Raw genomic sequence first — 18,964 nt, 5'->3', positions numbered from 1 at the left:
GAGAGAGACACGCAAACTCCAAATATACAACAGGCGTCAGTGTCGGGATCGAACCCACGTCCTCCTGTATACCAGGCGAGGTAGCCACCATCTCGCCACAGTGGGAGTGCGATGCTCAGCTTTGGGGGTTTTTTTCTGGGTTCTCCGTTTACCTCGCACATTCAGAACCCATCCTCGGCGCAAGCGGCCAAAGAAATCCTGACGTAGCTTGTGTCTTGAGCCTCGCAGTCGACATTGGCTTTTTTGAGTTAAATAAAAGGGGCATTGTTGCGATGAATATTCCAACCGCTCTTCTTCTTGTCTCTCAGCCCCCTTGCCGCCCCCTCGACTCCCACCTCCAACCGCCGCCACCGTCACCACCGCAGGGAAGCGTGGTGCCAACACCTCCCGCGGTGCCCCACGATTGCATAATTTATTGGCCCTTTCTGGTCGGGGCAGGGGAGGGGGTAGGTGCGTGGTGTTAATTGAGTGCTCCTTTGTTGGGTGCTGGGATGCGCGAGTGGTGTCGGGAAGTTGGGGGTTGGGGAGTAGTTGGAGGTGGGTGGGGAGGTAGGGCACTGTGGGAGATCGGTTGCGTAACACCTTTGCCCAGTTGCTAGAGTCGACCCCCCCCCTCTCACCACACACACACACCCACGTGGGCTGTGTGGACGCGTGTGATTGTGCTGTATGGGGAGCGGTGGCGCAGTGGTAAGCGCACTGTGTCCAGGCAAACCCCGGCGACCCGAGTTCGATTTCCGCTCACAACTGATAAACAGTGGTGAATGATTGAACCGGTTCTGAGCCTCCCTGTGATCTGACTCGGCCTTAAATTAGTGGCCAGGCAGCGATTGTACTGTATGGGGGTGATTGTGTTGCAGTGGGTGTGGTTTCACTGTGTATGTGTGTCTGTGTAATTGTACACGTGTGTGCAAATTGTAGTGTGCCTGTGTAGAAACGGCAAACATCAGTGACGATGATCTGAACCGGCCCTGGGCCTCCCCTAGGTCGACTCAGCCATAAACGAATACCAAGCGTAAAGTGTAAACATCAGCACTGGGAAGGTACAGACAGCCGGGCACGGTACTGGCCACACAACCCCCTCTTGTGCCATGGCAATCATAATGGATGCTCGCTGTACAGCACTTGGCCCTACAGTCTATTTTTCTAAGAAAGTATGGCTTGTCAATTATTTGTGAGACGCGCATTGAATGTGTCCATGCCTTAAATTGTCGCGGTTGAGGTCGCGATTCGATGCAAGAATCCGTTCGTATTTTAGCGTTGCGGTGAATTGCAGCGCCTCTAGAGGCGTACAGGGACAACGTGAACCCATTGCATACAAACAGCATGCGGTATCCGAATCGAAAATCTTTCCTTATCGTCACGAGCTCAAAAATCCTTATTAATAAATGGATCCACATTATCGTCACACACCCTGCATCGAACTCACCCGTGCCTCAGAAAAAACAGCCTCTGTGGCTAAATCAATCAATCAGTCTTTTTTTTATCCGTGCTAATAGCGCCCTCAATAAAGTGGGCATCAGTGCACATTCCAGCGGAACGATACTGGGGGCATGGAGCAACAGGAGTGATGCAAGAAACCCGTCACGACCTCAGCGGCTGACACCCACTGAGCAAAATAAAGTGCAACCGCGCGCAATGAATAGCATAAAAAAGGAAGTATTAAATCAAATGTATGTATGTTGAATTTCCTTGGCACCGTACGTAGCCAACCGTGCTAATCGGAGGTGCGGGGGAAGGACAACAAACTAAACGCAAAAAGCAGTTCTGAAGAAATAAGTTTTCAATCTAGATGATTTGAAAGTGGGTAGCTCCAGTCTCTTCCTAACATCGGAAAGCAGAGAGTTCCAGACGGCCACAGAAGTGCATCTGGAAGCGTGCGCGATGTGGTGACCGTCCTTGATCGATGGTTAGCCAAAAGCCGCTTCGGCGAGGATGATCGAAGTTCACGTGATGGTTTATTCTCCTTCACGAGATCAGCAAAAGGTACTGCGGTTCATTTGTGGTGAGCAGTTTTTGTGCATGTGCGTGACGAGTGAAAGCTGCATGTCGGCACACGCGGCTCCGTTGGACAAAGTCGTTTCCTTCCGCCGTGATTCTCCAAGTCAGTTGCCATTTCTGCTCCACGGCTCGCCACCGTGATTGCTTCTTTCACCCTCATTGACACTGCGGGTCAGCACGCCGCGCCGTTGTTGACCCTGGGGCCCGACCTGAGGTTCGATTCCCGGCCACGGCGAACGTCCGAAGCGGTCGCCGGTCCCTCCTGCGCTTGCCCAACCCTTACTGAGCGACGAGGCGGCGGGGGACGGCACCTCATCCAGCAGTAAATTGACAATAAGGCGCACGTTAATTACGGTTGCAGTTGTTGCTGCGGTGCTGGCCTCCTCCTGGGGTTCGCTGCTCGCCGCCTGCCCCCTGCGAATCCGTTCCCCTAGAGAGCGAGTCCGAAGCCGCAGACCGGCTTCCTAGAAACTCACTTCCACAAAAAACCACAACACCGTTGTGTTATGGTCACCACCCCCCCTCCCGCCACCCACTGCCCTCCCCCCGCTGCCAACCCTCCCGCCACCCCTCCTGTCCCAACTCTGTCCCACCGTCCTGCAACCATATTCCTCCTCCCGTGATTTTTTTCCCTGGCAAGGGGAGTTTGTGTCTAGATGGGTTCTCGACCGGGGCTAAATAAAGACTTCTGGACAACTGGACAACCAAGCTCCCACCTTACCAACTCGCTGAATGCCTACCCTCCCTCCTACCTGAATATCTCCCCATCCACCTACTCGCCAACCCACCTAACTGCATATCTAAACTTGGCAAGTTATGATCTGAATGGGTCTCAAACAACAACAACAATAATGTCAACACTGCAGCAGTGAATCGAACCGTTCCATTCGACCACGTGAGAATCATAATTTTTTATTTATTCTGGAGGAATCCGATGAGCTATGAAGCTCCTTTTCACAGATGTTCAGTCGGGGCGGGTTCAGCAAATTTACACACCTGATTCTGCTACTCCCCTGGCAGTGTAGCACAAACAACAGCAATAACTACCCAACACGTGTGTCAATAACAACAATGTTGGCCTTAAAGCGAAATATACATGGTGGCCCAAAAGTCAGGATACGCACGGTTATTATATTTATTTGAACGAATCTGAGGGTAACTTTAATTTATATCAACAAATGTTGAAACTAACTGCCATTAACACGCATGTATATATGATGCACGGCAGCACTATTGAAATGGATGTAGGACTTTGCAAAAAGAAGATTGCAAAGTGTGTAATCCTTGAACAGTCGTTAATGTATGTTTTATTGTCTCAATTAATTCATTTAGAGGGAGTTCTTGGTCGATTTTTGTAAACGACGGATTTGAGGTGACCCCACCCCCCCACAGCAATAAGAAAAATCCAAATAAAATAATAGATAGTTGACTTAAGAAGCATAAACCATCAAAATTATGTCATGCGAGTGTTGAAACAAATGCGATCACCCTATCTGTGTCCTGATATTTTGGGGGCCACCCTCTATATAGTAGAGGGGAAATGGCCCTTTTTCAGAGCACTTAGGCCACTCTACCCCTCTGTACGGTGTCAAGAAGGGACATGTCCCAAAACGTCGCCCAGCATGGCGAGTCCTCGTTTAGCGCGGCAGGAGATGCGTTCCTGAAAAGTGTCGCGTTTGGCGAAAATTATTTCCCCATAAATAATGTGACGATAAAGTTTGGCGAGATACGATTAACTACGGCACACCGCGCGGTGAGATGGCGGGAGAAATAACTTGAGGGTATGCCGCCACCGCGTTACTGTATCGTTCCGCGTGTCGTATCACTGTACCGCTCAGCCGCGCAGCTCAAGAAAGTAGTTCGTCGTCGACCGCTCAGAAACCGCGTTATAACGGCGTGCGTCCCCGCACTTTAACAGTGCGTGTTCCGCGCTATAACGGTGTGTGTTCCGCGTTTTATAACGATACGTGTTCCGGGTTCTAATGGCGCGTGTTTCCGCACTATAACGATGTATGTTCCGGGTTATAACGGCGTGTGTTTTCACCTTGTAACGATGTGTTCTGGGTTATAATGGCGCGTGTTTCTGCGTCCTAATGGTGCGTTTTCCATGTTATAACGGGGGGTGCAAATTCTGCGCCATTAAGAGGTGCTTTCTGCGTTGTGCGAAAAACGTTCCCTAATAGAAGAACCGCGTTGTAGCGAAAACGTGCTGCGTGAACACCGCACGTTAAGCGAGGATTTGCCGTGTAACCTTTTTAGTTTCAAGGCCCCACTGCCAACGCAGCATCACCGAATAATTTGTTTGAGAGTGAATAAGCGTTTGGGACACCGAGCCCTCAGAGTCCTCCTAACTAACTCCCCTTATCCCTAATTCCCGGGCCGCCTTAGTTTGGCTGAATAAGCCACAGGCATTTGAATCCACATTCTTAAAATTCCTGGGCCTCTGAAAGCCTAGGGTAGAGAGCACATTCCACACCGCCATGGACATGTGGCGTTTGTTTGTTCCTCTCTTGTTTATCTGCTCACTGCTCTGGGGTCCTGGGGGTGGGGGGTTCTAACATGCAAGATCGTCACAGCCAAAATTCATGGGTTGGATTGCCAGCCCGTGCTTTTTGGCTGTGACGATCTTGCATGTTAGGACCCATCTTGTAAAGAAATGGTCCTTGCCTGTACGGTCGGCAGTTTGGCAGCGTTGGTTCGGCAAGCCTGAATCTGCTGATGAGACGCTGTATGTTGAAACCAGTCAAGAGCTTGCTTGTCTTGAATCAGTGCGGCTGGTGGGTTGTGTCAGAAATACTTTTTTTATGTGGAGAGTGATTGATATGTGAAGGATGCTGGATATTTGAAGGAAACGTGTTGTCTACTTAATTAGTTTGTTTCACCTTTGCTGGCAAATTATAATACGCTATTTATTAACCGGCTTCTGATAAGAACATCTTCACATTCCAGCAACAGCTGTCGCTTCCTAGAGGATCTGGTTATTACAAATACAGAATCACAATCTTTATCCTGGGGAAATCCGATGAGTTCGGAAGCTCTGTTTCACAGATGCCCAGTAGTTAGGAGTTGTACAAGCTATTTAACTATGCCACCCGCAGCGTTATTATTATTACTATGCTTGTTCACCCACGTAAGCCTGGCCGAGTCTCAAGACTTTTTTTCAGGAGGGTCCTGCTGCAGTGTGTAATGCCATGGAGGTAATTTTTTCAGTATTGGGCCCCACGATGGGGTGTTAACCAGAGGTGTGGACTCGAGTCATGTGACTTGGACTCGAGTCAGACTCGAGTCATGAATTTGATGACTTGCGACTCGACTTGGACTTGCATAACAATGACTTTGTCCCACCTATGAGATGTGGACTCGAGTCATGTGACTTGGACTCGAGTCAGACTCGAGTCATGAATTTGATGACTTGCGACTCGACTTGGACTTGCATAACAATGACTTTGTCCCACCTCTGAGATGTGGACTCGAGTCATGTGACTTGGACTCGAGTCAGACTCGAGTCATGAATTTGATGACTTGCGACTCGACTTGGACTTGCATAACAATGACTTTGTCCCACCTCTGAGATGTGGACTCGAGTCATGTGACTTGGACTCGAGTCAGACTCGAGTCATGAATTTGATGACTTGCGACTCGACTTGGACTTGCATAACAATGACTTTGTCCCACCTATGAGATGTGGACTCGAGTCATGTGACTTGGACTCGAGTCAGACTCGAGTCATGAATTTGATGACTTGCGACTCGACTTGGACTTGCATAACAATGACTTTGTCCCACCTATGAGATGTGGACTCGAGTCATGTGACTTGGACTCGAGTCAGACTCGAGTCATGAATTTGATGACTTGCGACTCGACTTGGACTTGCATAACAATGACTTTGTCCCACCTCTGGTGTTAACTACCTCGCCTAGTATAGAAGAGGTCGTGGGTTCAATCCTGACCCTGACGCCTGCTGTTTATTTGGAGTTTCCATGTTCTCCCCGTGGTCGTGTGGATTTTTCTCTCTCCACATTTAGAAACGTGCGTTTAACATATTTGGCTGCCGTAAATTTCCACGCGATAAGCCACTTCGTTGAGCCATCATTTGTGGTCCGGTCGCTTCTGAAAAAGAGCGATATAGCTCAGTGGGCCTCACCTGGTATTAGAAAAAATTGTTCAATACTTTATGTTGTTTGGCCAATGCCACTTACATTGTATGGTTGTTGTTAAGCCATGGGAGGAAGCCGAAGAACCCCGGAGGAAATCCACGTGTGCAAGAAGGCGGGGGCAACACACTACCCCACACGGATAGAACAGATGGAGATTAGTCCGCACTTGCTGTACCGCCTTCAAAGTGGCAGAGCGTGACCGGACGGCCGCAGAAGCGCATCTGAAAGCGCGCGATGCGGTGACCATCTTTGATGGACAAAGCGGTCGCAGGCGATTTCATTCACGTGAGCGGATTTCGGTTGGGCAACCGATCAGGATCATCGGCTGTGGAGCCGGCTCAAGAGTGACTCGTGCCTGCTTCCCTGCCGCATCTTCCCCCGCACTCACCACCCCCCCCCCCCCCCCCCTCTCGGTGTTGCTCACAGATGAAGACGGTGAGCGTGGCGCTGGTTCTGTGTCTCAACGTGGGCGTCGATCCCCCGGACGTGGTGAAGACGACGCCGTGCTGCCGCCTCGAGTGCTGGATCGGTGAGTCACAAGCCCCCCTGCACCCACTACACCTCCCCCCCACCCCGCACTCTATTTGGCGATTATTTGAATCAGTCCTAGGCCTCCCCTAGGTCGACTTAGCCTCAAACGAGTATCTGGGGCAATGTGTAAACACATGGGCGTTGGTGCTGGCCATCCACCCCAGAGTCTATGTGTCTGGCACAGCAGGGGGCACAGATGGTTCATCGGCCAGTCATCTCAGTCAGTCTTCCCATGGCACCTGGGTCCGTCCCGTGGCACCTGCCAGCGGGCGTTCGACACTTCACGTGGTCTTAACGTGCACATAGCCTGGCACAAGCGCCGTGGTGACGTCACCGCCACTTGGTGGCGAATGGCGGCGCCTGTTGTTGTTGTGTGTGGCGATGGCTCTGACTCTTGGGCGCCGTTGTGGCTGCGTTGCAGACCCCCTCTCGCTGGGCCCGCAGAAGTCCCTGGAGGCCATCGGAACCAACCTGCAGAAGCAGTACGAGTGCTGGCAGCCACGGGTATGCGACCTTGTGCGTGCGTGCACGCGTGTGCGTACGTGCGTGCGAGTGTTTGTGACCGTGTTGAGTTTTAATCGGGGCCCGGTGGTTTGAGTGCGCCGCGCTACGAAAACCCAGCGACCCGGGATTGGATACCGCTCACAGCCAGCATCGGTGACGAATAAACTAAACTATGAAACTTAACTATTTTTTATTTTACCAGGTAAGGCCCACCGATCTATTTAGCTCTTTTTCAGAAGCGACCTGGCCATAAAGGATCGCTTAAAGAAGTGGCTTATAGCGTGGAAATTTATCGCAGCCATATACTCTAAACGCCTGTTGATTCTAAACGTGGAGGGGAAAATCGGGGGACCTGGAGAATAATCCACATGACCACAGGGAGAGGGAGACACACAAACTCCAAAACAGGCGTCGGGATCGAGCCCACGACCTCCTGTGTACCAGGGGAGGGAGACAACATCTTACCACCGTGGCGCACCTGAACCGGTTCCGCTTGGCTGAACCTTGGTCACGCGGGATGTGAACATCACTCCCGGGGTGGCCAAGGCGGCCGGGCGTGGTGCTGGTAATATCCCATCCCTTTGCTGGCCTTAATAGGTGCTCGCCAACAGCACTTGTCACAACGGTCTACGTAGCCTACACGGGGGATCTTTGTCTTCGTTGTGTTAAAGCACAGCAAGGCGACGCATAGTGATTAGCAGAGGCGATGCGTCTGCCAGTCATCCCGGTCATTTAACCCATAGCACCTTGACCTTTCCATTGACCTCCTGACAGCACGTCTACACGCACACACACACTGACCCACATGCACACGTGCGTGTATGCAAATGCACACAGACGCACACGCGCATGAACGTACAAGCACAATTAAAGACGCGTGCAGCTGGAAACAAAGCGGCAAATGCTGTTGGTGAGCAGCACAGATGAAGGCCGCACTGCACACGAGTGGGCGGGTGGCCAGCACCACGCCCAGCCACCTTTGTCTCCCCAGTGGCGATGTTTACGCACCGCACCGGGTGCTCACTTGAGGCCAAGTCAACCTAGGGGAGGACCAGGTCACGTATTTTGTCGCCGGCGTCAGCCGCGAGCGGGAATCGAACTCGTGTCGCGAGGGCGCGGTCAACACTGCGCCAATCTCTCCCCGCAACAAAGATAACAACAAAGATCCCCATATAGCCTGGAACAGACTGTTGGGGCAAGTGCTATTAGCGAGCACCTATGAAGGCCGAAACGGTACACGAGGGGGTGGGTAGCCAGCACCACGCCCGACTGCCTTTGTCTCCCTAGTGGTAATGTTTACACACCTCACCAGGTACTCATTTGAGGCTGAGTCGACCTAGGGGAGGCCCGGGACCGGTTCAGATAATCGTCACTGGTGTTGGCCGTGAGCGGGAATCGAACTCGTGTCGCCGGGTTCATAGTGCAGCGCGCTAACCGCTACACTACCGCTCCCCACACACACAGACACACGCTCGCAACGCAGACGCGCGTACACAGCCACACGCGCGTACACAGCCACATGCACAACGCGTGGCGATTCGACTTTGGAGAAACAGGGTCGCCACCCACCCCCGACTGCGTCATTGTTTCCTCGAGTCTCCGAATTCTGTGAAGCAGTGGTGTGGTGGGGGGGGTGTTTTGCGGGGGACCTCTGGAGAAGCGAGCTCACAAACCATTGGGCCTGGCCGGCAGCTGGGAGCACGAGAGGTGGTAACCGCTTCCCGCTCCACGTTGGCGCAGCTGATCACCGAAGTTGGCACGATGCCGTCCCATCGGTGTCGTCATCGTTGTGCGTCGCGCGACCATCGGACCACGCTGCCCCTGAGTCTCTGGCACCGGGGGGGGGTCCCAGATTGAAAGCACGTTTATTCAGAGCTGCTTTTTGTGTTTAGTTTGTTGTGCTTCTGCCCGCCCCCCGCACCTCCGATTTGCACGGTTGGCTACGTACGGTGCGAAAGAAGTTCAAAACAGTCGAACCCCTCTCAAAGACCACCCCTGTTAATGGTTCATCACTTAAAGACGGGGCTCCACAGAGCCCAATGTGTTGTGTCTAGTGTAGTGTATAGTAGTGTAGTGTATAGTAGTGTAGTGTATAGTAGTGTATTGTATAGTAGTGTAGTATATAGTAGTGTAGAGTAGTGTATAGTAGTGTAGTGTATCGTGTATATAGTAGTGTAGAGTAGTGTATAGTAGTGTAGTGTATAGTGTAGTATATAGTAGTGTAGAGTAGAACCCCTCTTACCGACCATTCCCCTGTTAATGACCGGCTTGTGTCGGTACAGTATATATTGTAGTGTATAGTAGTGTATTGTATAGTAGTGTAGTATATAGTAGTGTAGAGTAGTGTATAGTAGTGTAGTGTATCGTGTATATAGTAGTGTAGAGTAGTGTATAGTAGTGTAGTGTATAGTGTAGTATATAGTAGTGTAGAGTAGAACCCCTCTTACCGACCATTCCCCTGTTAATGACCGGCTTGTGTCGGTACAGTATATATTGATTACTGCATTGATTCACCATGTTTCTTTTAATATTATGTGTTTATAATGTTAGTATGTTTACGTATTAATATCCATTGTTTAAATATTACGCAGGATGTGGGGGGCGCAGGATGTGGTGCTGCGGGTGGGCGGAGGATGGGGTGTTGTGGTGGTGAAATGTTGTCTCCCTTCCCTGGTACACAGGAGGTCGTGGGTTCGATCCTGACTCTGACGTGCTGTATATTTGTGAGTTAGTGTTTTTTTTCCCCGTGGTCGCGTGGATTTTTCTCTGGACCCTCCGGGTTTTTTCCTAAACATTTAGAAATGTGCGTTTAGAGTATTTGGCTGCTATAAATTTCCACGCGATAAGCCACATTGTTGAGCTATAATTTGTGGCCACGTTGCTTCTGAGAAATATCTTTATAGCTCAGTGGGCCTTCCCTGGTAAAATAAAAATAGTTTCGTCGTTTTAACTGCCAATCACCAAATATCTCAATGCTGAAACGTTACCTGCAAATGACTCAATTTGGGATCACACACAGCTGGAGCAATCATCGCCCCCCCTACTGGCAGACTAATGACCCAACTTGGCCGTCGTAATGGCCCACTAGCCTTGTACCACACAGGGGTAGCTGCCACTGGGGGGTGCCCCTTTAAATGTTTCGAGGTGACTTTGCGAGTTGCTCACTGCGTGCGTGTGAAGCGCTCCAAGACGCCCCTTGGCGGCTCTTATTTCAGAAGCACACGATTAACTTATTACACATTTTTTAATCACGGAATTCTTTTGGAGTCATTTTCATAAGCCTTGTTTTCATTTTCACAGACTTTGTGGCACTTCCCCGGTGTGCCTCGGATTTGCAATCCAACTGAATTTGATAAAAATTGTTGTCAAAGCTGGAATAATTTGAGTCCCGATTAAGCAACGAACCAGAGTTTATTTTTTCCGGATTATTTCTTTTGTTGCCAGGCCTTCAATTGGCTCTCGCACTTGGGAACCCCCCGGGCTCAATCACGGGTGGCTGAAACCCGGATCCGAACCCATGACCCTCGGCAGTGCTGACGACTCATTGCCTCTGACACGGCCATTGTGACCCCCCCCCCACCCTGCCCCCCCTGCGCCACGGCCTGGGCCTGTCGCAGAGGTCGCAACCGGGTACCCGATACCCGTACCCTACCCGATACCCGGCTACCCGTACCCGGCCGGGTACGAGTACGGGTACCCGTTTGCGACCCTGGTGCGGCCGGGTACGGGTACGGGTAGACCGTGAGTCACTGGTGAGTCACCGTTTGTCACTCATTTCCCAACGTCTTGTCTCTTCTCACAATTCAAGTTCCTAGAATCAACCCACCCGCGCCTGCAACATGGCTTCATCCCAGAGGTCGCAATCAGGTACCCGATACCCTACCCGTACCCGGCCGGGTACGGATAGGGTACGGGTACGGCCGGGTACGGGTACGGGTACCCGTTTGCGACCCTGGTGCGGCCGGGTACGGGTAAAGAATCAAAACCCGTTTGCGACCTCTGGCCTGTCGGCAAACTGGGGACGTTGTGGGCCTTTTCTTTGGATCGGTCTCGCAACACCTGGCGGCTGGTGTGGTCCAGTTTCAGTTTAGCCTAGGGGGATCCATATTGGCAGGCTGTCCCTGCGTGGTGTAAGATCAAGCGTAGTACGGGCATGCGAGTCGTCTGCCAGTAGCGAGGAATTGGGGGTGTGGGGGACTGGGGTGGGCAGGCGATATTGTATTCTGGTTTACCCAGTTTAAGAAAAATTCATTAAGAGTTTGTTTTTGAAACTTTGTAAAATTTGGATCGCGGCACCGGCACAGACCTTGGCCTACTCTTTTTCGAGTAACCATCACCGGATCGTGAATGTCCGCCCAGGCGAATCGGCCCACGCCTGTATTTTTGGTGAATACGCCCCGCGGTATTAACCAGGGCGGCCGTGGGGTCGTGAACTACAAACAAGCGGAGTAAGCGCAAAGAACGCTCTGCCGCCACACCGCACCGGTGATGCTGCCGCTGCTCATGATGATGATGGCGATAGCGATGATTACGGCACAGGGGCAATGTATTATTTAACGTTGCTTTATGATTTATTCAGGAAACATGTTTATAATTTGTATCAGGCCCCCCCCCCCACCCCGTGGTGTATGCGAGGTGCTGTCTCCAACTCGTGTTATCGAAATAATACCTTTCTGGCCTCTCTGCGCGCTGCGAAATGTCACCCATTGTGTAAATTTTTCGTTTTGTTAGTGACGAACGTGTTGAGTGCTTTTGGCTTGTTACGCCAAATGCAGCAGTAGCAGCACCACCGAAGGCGTGTTTTTAAAAATGATTATTTATTAAAACATGGATTTATGTCCGCGCACCATTCTGGATGCGTCACGGTTTGGTTTTTGCGCCCATTTCTATTGGCTAAATTGCTGGCTGTAACCTGGTATAGGTTTTTTAAATTAGTTGTTGCTGTTGTCGTTTTGGCCGACAACATAGCGTCCCTCAGAATGAGAATCCTTTATTTTATCCTGGGTAAATCCGATGAGCTGTGAAGCTCTTTTTCACGGACGTCCAGTCAGGGGGCGGCTCAGCAAGTTTACACATGATGATGACGACGCTGGTGATGATGATGATGACGACGCTGGTGATGATGATGACGACGACAACGACGCTGGTAAAGAAGATGACGCTGGTAAAGAAGATGACGCTGCTAGTGATTCATCTTCTTGGTTCTTTCGGTAAAGTCACGTAGAATGGAAATAATAAAATAATAAAAATAAAACATTAAATAATTCTCACGACGTTTCGGCCACAACGCAAGCTGCCGTCCGCAGGTGTAGAACAGGTCTGTCGAGAAGACAGAGTCTGCTAGTGATGACGATGGTGACGATGCTGCTGCTGCTGCTGCTAGCACAAACAACGACTACCCAACACGTGTGCCAATAACAACACTGTTAGCCTTAAAATTTAATCCACAGGGTGACCCAAAAGTCAGGACACACAGGATTATTATATTTATTTTAACAAATAACGTGGAATTATTTCATTAAACCTCTTTGATTTGGTTAACACGCAGTAGGCTTTCGTGACCAATATCATACATAATACAGGTCTTTTTTTTAGATCGCATAAATATAAATCTGTCATTAAACCCGCCACCATCGAGACAGCCAATTAGGAATGCTTGTCACGTAAACAGAACATGCCAGTTCGTTACTAGTACCGCACTTCGGTGTGTTGGAGAGTAAATCCACAACATTTACAATCCGTGATATTGTTAAGGGTGGGTCAGAAAGTTACAACGACAAACAGTACAAAAAAACGATAGTAAAGGAAAGGTGAGCAAATCACTAAAATACATTTTCAGATTACATTTTGTTCCTATCGATACACGGGTAAGGATCCACGTTACAAATCACGTTGACAAATGTGGTTTGTATCCAGCACTATAATTATCACTCGACCGCTCTCGCAAAACGGGACTCATATCCTCGCCCGGTCTCCCGGCTCTCGCGCTCCGCTTGAACAAAATTAAATTGACACTTGAAAATCGTGACGCACAACCGGCCCATCTCCGTCACAGCCTCTCCCCCCGCTGCCCCCCCCCTGCACTATAATCTCTCCCCCCCCCTTTCCCATTGCCGACAATGCCGGTCCAGTGCTCGCCGATGCTCTCATTTACTTCCATTTTTCCGAACGAATACGTTATGAGCTCGCACTCATCGCATGCAACGTGCTTTGCCACAAATGAGCCACAATACCATGCTGGTCTCGTCAGGGAGCCATAAACCATCATCGCGCGAACTCCGGGCATTCTCGCAGTGGGAGGCTTTTGCATAGCCGTCGAACAAAGACGGTCACCGTATCGCGCACCTTCAGAAGCACTTTCTGTAGTTGTCTGGAATGTTCTACCTTCCGATGTTCGGAAGCCACCGGAGCTATCCCCTTTTAAATTTAGATTTCAGACTCATTTTGCTAGGAGTTATTTTTGAGTTTTAGTTTGTTGTCCTTCCCCTGCCATGCGTATTGAGCCAGAGGGCCGCCGTCCACGCGGACGTCCGAAGAAGCGATGGATGGATCGAATAAAGGAAGACGTGAAGACGGTCAACGCATCCCCCGAAGATGCCCTGTACCGAGCCAAATGGAGAAGACAATGCCGAAATGCGGACCCTGTGCCACAGCGGGAACAACGCTAGGAAGAAGAAGTTTGTTGTCCTTCCCCGGCACCGATTAGCACGGTTGGCTACGTACGGCGCAATAGAAGTTCGACATGCATCTGGGACGGTCACATCTCGCCCGCCACAGTAGCGAGATGCTAACTACCTTGCCTGGTGTGCAGGAGGTTGTGGGATCAATCCCAACCGTGATGCCTGTATATGCGGAGTTTGCATTTTCTCCCCGCGGTCGCGTGGTTTTGTTTCCGGGTCCTCTCGTATTTTCCCCCCACAGGCAGCACGGTTGCCTACGCACGGTGCGAAATAATTTCAGCATACATAAATACGTACTCCCCCCCCATCCCCCCCCCGCACCTGCCCTCCCCCCAAAAACTCTCCGACCCTCAGGCGCGGTACAAGCAGTGCCTCGACCCCACGGTGGAGGAGGTGAAGAAGTTGTGCATGTCTCTGCGGCGCAACGCCAAGGAGGAGCGCGTGCTCTTCCACTACAATGGGCACGGTGTGCCGCGGCCCACCGTCAACGGGGAGATCTGGGTCTTCAACAAGGTGCCAGCCTCTTCCCTCGGTGCTCCCCGCCGCTCCCCCGCCGCTCCCCCCGCGCCAGCGGCGCCGCCAATGGCGGCGTCGTTGCCGATTGGGCCGCGCGCCACCGCCGCCGCCGCCGCCGCCGCTGCCGCCGCTTCTGCCATCGACGCTGTGGGTGAAACGAACGGACGACGGACGGGAGGCTCGCGAGCGGAAGGTCGCGAGGTCGAACTCGCGCCCCTGGAGAGAAGGGGCGGATCGATCCGGATTTACGGTTATCGGCGGCAGCAGGGCCGTCGGATTTTTTGTCGGTGTCGTCGTCACTCTGGTTATAATCTTGATTTGAAGGAATCCATACTCTTTGGTTCTTTGGGTAAAGTCACGTGGGTAGAAATAAAGTAAAACAAATCACGACGTTTCGATTGCAACACGAGCAATCTTCATCAGGTGGGACAACCGCAGCAAGAAAAAATGGCTGAAGTGGGCGATGACGATGCTGCTTCTGCCGACCATAACTTTGGTTATGGTCGGTAGTAGCAGCATCGTCATTGTTAGCAGCGTCAGCTTCTTCAGTGTCATCATCATCACCAGCGTCGTCGTCATCACCAGCATCCTCGTCATCACCTGCGTCACCAGCTTCACCACCACCATCATGACCAACATTATTATAATCGCTGTCCTCATCAGCAGCATCATCATCTTCACAATCGTCGTCTTCATCAGCACGTAACGATGCATCGTCCATCATGCGACTGAGGTTCATTCGACTCGCGCATTGAATTGCGCTTTGCAAGACTTGATTGTTCACCGTTCATGCAAATGACATGCCAATGTTGTGTTTTAGGCTAATTGAGCATGCAAGTCTGTACAGACGTTTGAACGGCGGGCAGAGTGACTCGCCGCGGTGCCTGCTAACGACGACGGCGCAGACGGACGGACTTGCAGGAGCGCACGTTCACATTGGCAATAGGGAATGGCGAACAAGAGAAAAAAAAGATATATTTAAGAGACAGAAAATGGCCTTTCCGTGACCTTAATAAAAAACATCGTAATTCCTCAGGCTGGGAGCGTGCCGCTCGCTCGAAAGGCGAACCAACATTAATCTCGCTTCATTGCAAATACAAAAGTGACTCAGTGAAATTCCAGGGGCAGTTGTCTGGCGCGCGCGCGTAAAGATGGTTTTTGTTTTGCAAACGCCCCTCTGCTTGTCCCCCCCCCCCTTGCTTCCACGCTTGCTTATTGCTTACCCGGCTTTGCATTAGAGCAGATGGTTCATCCTGGTTGTAAGTAACGGTAAAAAGGAGTTAAATCTAAGTTTGTTTTTTGCCGCCTGCCCGCCTGAACCCTGCCTGCCTGCCCGCCATCGTGACATTTTATTTAGCGGTCGTGCGATGGCTTTGATCGAGCACTTTTTGCGTCACGAACCCGAACCGGCTGCTCCCATCTCTCGGATCGCAAACTGCTGTTATGCCCTCGTGGTGCGTGTGGAGGCTTTTCCCGGTTTGCTCCCCTCCCGGTTTGCTCCCACTCGAAGCCGAACCGCTGCTTGAAGTGGAATTGATCACACGTCTCAATGCAGGACTCTCCGCAAAGAAAGTCTTGAGATTCATCGAGGCGTCTGCGGGGCCCGGTCACTAAAAAAAAAAAAATTGTTGTGATTACACTTACCGTCTCCATCCTGCACTTTTGTAATGTTCTTGGGTTTTTTCGGTAAAGTCACGTAGGTAAAAAATTTTAATTAATAAAAGTAAAATAAAATAAAAATCACGACGTTTCGGAGGCAACACAAGCCTCTGTCTTCAGGTGGAACCGTCACAGCACGCTCGCTGTATCAAGCTCATTTACTTGATACAGCTATCGTGCTGTGACGGTTCCACCTGAAGATGGAGGCTTGTGTTGCCTCTGAAACGTCGTGATTTTCATTTTATTTTACTTTTATTAATTTTAATGTTTTACCTACGTGACTTTACCGAAAAAACCCAAGAATATGAATCCTTGCAGTCACGAAAGCTTCAAATCTAGAATTTTGTAATGTTCCCAACCTTATCACGCCATCTGGTCTCTCATCGTTATCTCGCTCTTGCGAAGATCGTGACCGTGATGTAATCTGCTCCGTTTTTTTTCCACCATCACCATCGTGATGACATCCTCCACTCTGACGCTCTCGCGACGACCGTGATCATGATGTCGTCCGCTCCGCGAGCACGCGAATCCCCATCTCGATCCCGTTTGCTCGCGCGCCGTCTCGCGAGCAACCCCGCCCCCCGTGCGTCGACGGCGCCTTCTCGCCCGGCGCCCGGCCGCTCGCGATGGCCGCCGGCCGTCCCCGGCCCTGGCGGCCTTTCGTCACTCACGCCCTCCGTGCTCGTGTTGCCCTGGTCACAGAACTTCACGCAGTACATCCCGCTGTCAATCTACGACCTGCAGACGTGGATGGGCAGCCCCTCCATATTCGTGTACGACTGCTCCAATGCCGGCATCATCGTCAAGTCCTTCCTGCAGTTCTCTCTGCAGAGGGAGCAGGAGCTCGAGGTGCGGCATGCTTGCACGCGCGCGTGCGAGCGTGTGTGCATGCGCGTGTGCATGCGTGTGTGCATGTGGTGTTGTGGGGGATGGTAGGGTAGCGGTTAGCGCGCCGAGTTACGAACCCGACGACCCGAATTCGATTTATGCTCACGGCCAAACACAATTGACGATTATCTGAAACGGTTCGAGGCCTCCCCTAGGTCGACTCGGCCTCAAATGAGTACCTGGTGCGGTGTGTAAAACATCGCCGCTCCAGAGGCAAAGGCCGGCCGGGCGTGATGGTGGTCACCCAGTCCCTCGCCTGCCGTGCCGGCCTTCATAGGTGCTCTCTTACAACACTTGCCCCAACACTCTGTGAAGGCTATAAGGGGATCTTTGTGTTTTTTTTGTGTCTGGTGAGTGGAGTGTGTGTGTGTGTGACATTGTTTGTCAGCTGTTTGTGTGTGTGACATTGTGTGTTTTGTGCGTGTGCGTGATTGTGCGTTTGCCTGGGGTGTGCGTGTTTATGTTTGCGTGCGTTTGTGTATTTGTCCGGCGTGTGCTTGTTTCGCGCGTCCGTCTTCGCCATCTTTTATCCATCTCTGCGTGTTTTTATGTACGTCTGTCTGTGTGTGTCAACGTGTTCTCTCGCGTTCCATTGCGTACGGGTGACCAGCCGCATGTCCGCATGCCTCCGCAGCCGTGTACACTTTGTGTGCCCGGTGTCTGGTGTCTCTACGTCTCACGGCCTACTGCACGTGTGCTCGTCCTTGACGTTCACTCCCCCGGTCTTTCCATCGCTGCGCATCCCCTTTGCTCGTTCACCGCCGCCTCTCTCTCTCGCCTCGCGCTCACCTCTCTCCGCATCAACTCTCGGCCGCCAAATCTCTCCCCATCCTCGCCGACCCCCCCCCGCCCCCCTCCCCTCTCTCCCCCCCCCCCCCCCTCTCTGCCGCTCTCATCCTCTTTTGTTGTTCGCGATTGTCAAGAGTTGGAAATGGAGCACGCGCAGCCGCGCGGGGCCGCAGTTGGAATGGAATCTGATAATTATATTAATCTCACTCGGAGCGTTGTGTGTTTTTGTGTGCGCGTGTTTTTGTCTCTCTCTCCTGTCGCATGGCAGACGTCGGTCCGCACCGCGACTCTTGCTTCCCTCTCTGCGGACTCTTCATCCCAAGGCTCCTGTAATGTACGCAGCTCCGCGCTCCCGCACCTGTTTAGTTGACTGCTTTTTGCTCCGTGTCACCGCACGAGCTGCTTTCGAATAAACGCAGCCGCCGTTTCGCAGCCTTGTTCAGATGAAGGCGGCCGGGGGGGGGCGGGGGGTGGTGCTGCCCACCCACTCGCCCCGTCGTGTGCCGTGTCGGCCATCATAGGTGCTGCTTGCTAACAGCACCTGCCCCAAACAGTCTGTTAAGGCTACACGGGGTGGGGGGGGGGTTCGTTGTCTTTGTACGCACAATATAAGCGTTGCTTTCATTGGCATTTTGCTCGACTTTCCAAGCCGCGCTGCGTTCCCGGCGACCCGGTTTCACGGCCGTGAACGCGACCCTGACCGCCCCCGACCTTTTGACCTTGCCGCGTCCCTGGAACACCCCCCCCCCAACGGCAGGTGTCGACCATCAGCCCGAGCCACCCGCTGTCGCAGGTGGGGATGCCCCCGACGTCGATGCGCGACTGCATCCAGCTGGCCGCCTGCGAGGCGTCGCAACTGCTGCCCATGAACCCCGAGCTGCCCGCCGACCTCTTCACCTCCTGCCTCACCACGCCCATCAAGATCTCCCTGCGATGGTGCGTCCGCCCGTCCGCCATCCACATGCTCGCTCTCTCGCTCGCCTGCCCACCGACCATCTTGCTCGCTTAATTGGGCCCAACGGTGGCGAAATGTTAACTACTTTGCCTGGTAGACATGAGGGTTCGATCCCAACCCTGGAGTTTGCATGTCTCTCTTTCTCCCCGTGGTCGTGTGGATTTTTCTCCGGGTCCTCCGGGTTTTTCCCTCCACGTTTAGAAACATACGTTTCACGTATTCGACTGCTATCAATTTCCACACGATAAGCCACTTCTTGAATTGACGCTTTCGTGACTGCAAGG

The 18,964-nt window shown here is 52.0% G+C and overlaps 1 protein-coding gene across 8 annotated transcripts in view; it reads left to right on the top strand.

Annotated features, from left to right (window-relative positions):
* Positions 1-18,964, top strand: part of RPTOR (regulatory associated protein of MTOR complex 1) — an 85,591-nt gene that overhangs the window by 7,256 nt on the left and 59,371 nt on the right. For 6 of the 8 annotated variants that reach the window (XM_078857057.1, XM_078857063.1, XM_078857061.1 and 3 more), the window contains exons 2-7: positions 6,585-6,687; positions 7,111-7,193; positions 14,228-14,386; positions 16,751-16,897; positions 17,994-18,059; positions 18,483-18,661. In XM_078857057.1, the coding sequence (XP_078713183.1) occupies positions 6,585-6,687; positions 7,111-7,193; positions 14,228-14,386; positions 16,751-16,897; positions 17,994-18,059; positions 18,483-18,661 (737 nt within the window). The remainder of the gene's footprint in view (positions 1-6,584; positions 6,688-7,110; positions 7,194-14,227; positions 14,387-16,750; positions 16,898-17,993; positions 18,060-18,482; positions 18,662-18,964) is intronic. The other 2 variants (XM_078857062.1, XM_078857059.1) reach the window with 1 other exon arrangement.

This window comes from Lampetra fluviatilis, chromosome 5 (assembly GCF_964198595.1).
Source record: "Lampetra fluviatilis chromosome 5, kcLamFluv1.1, whole genome shotgun sequence".
Lineage (NCBI taxonomy): Eukaryota > Metazoa > Chordata > Hyperoartia > Petromyzontiformes > Petromyzontidae > Lampetra > Lampetra fluviatilis.
The sequence above is the reverse complement of the archived record's forward strand: the minus strand, read 5'-3'. Positions and strand labels throughout refer to the sequence as shown.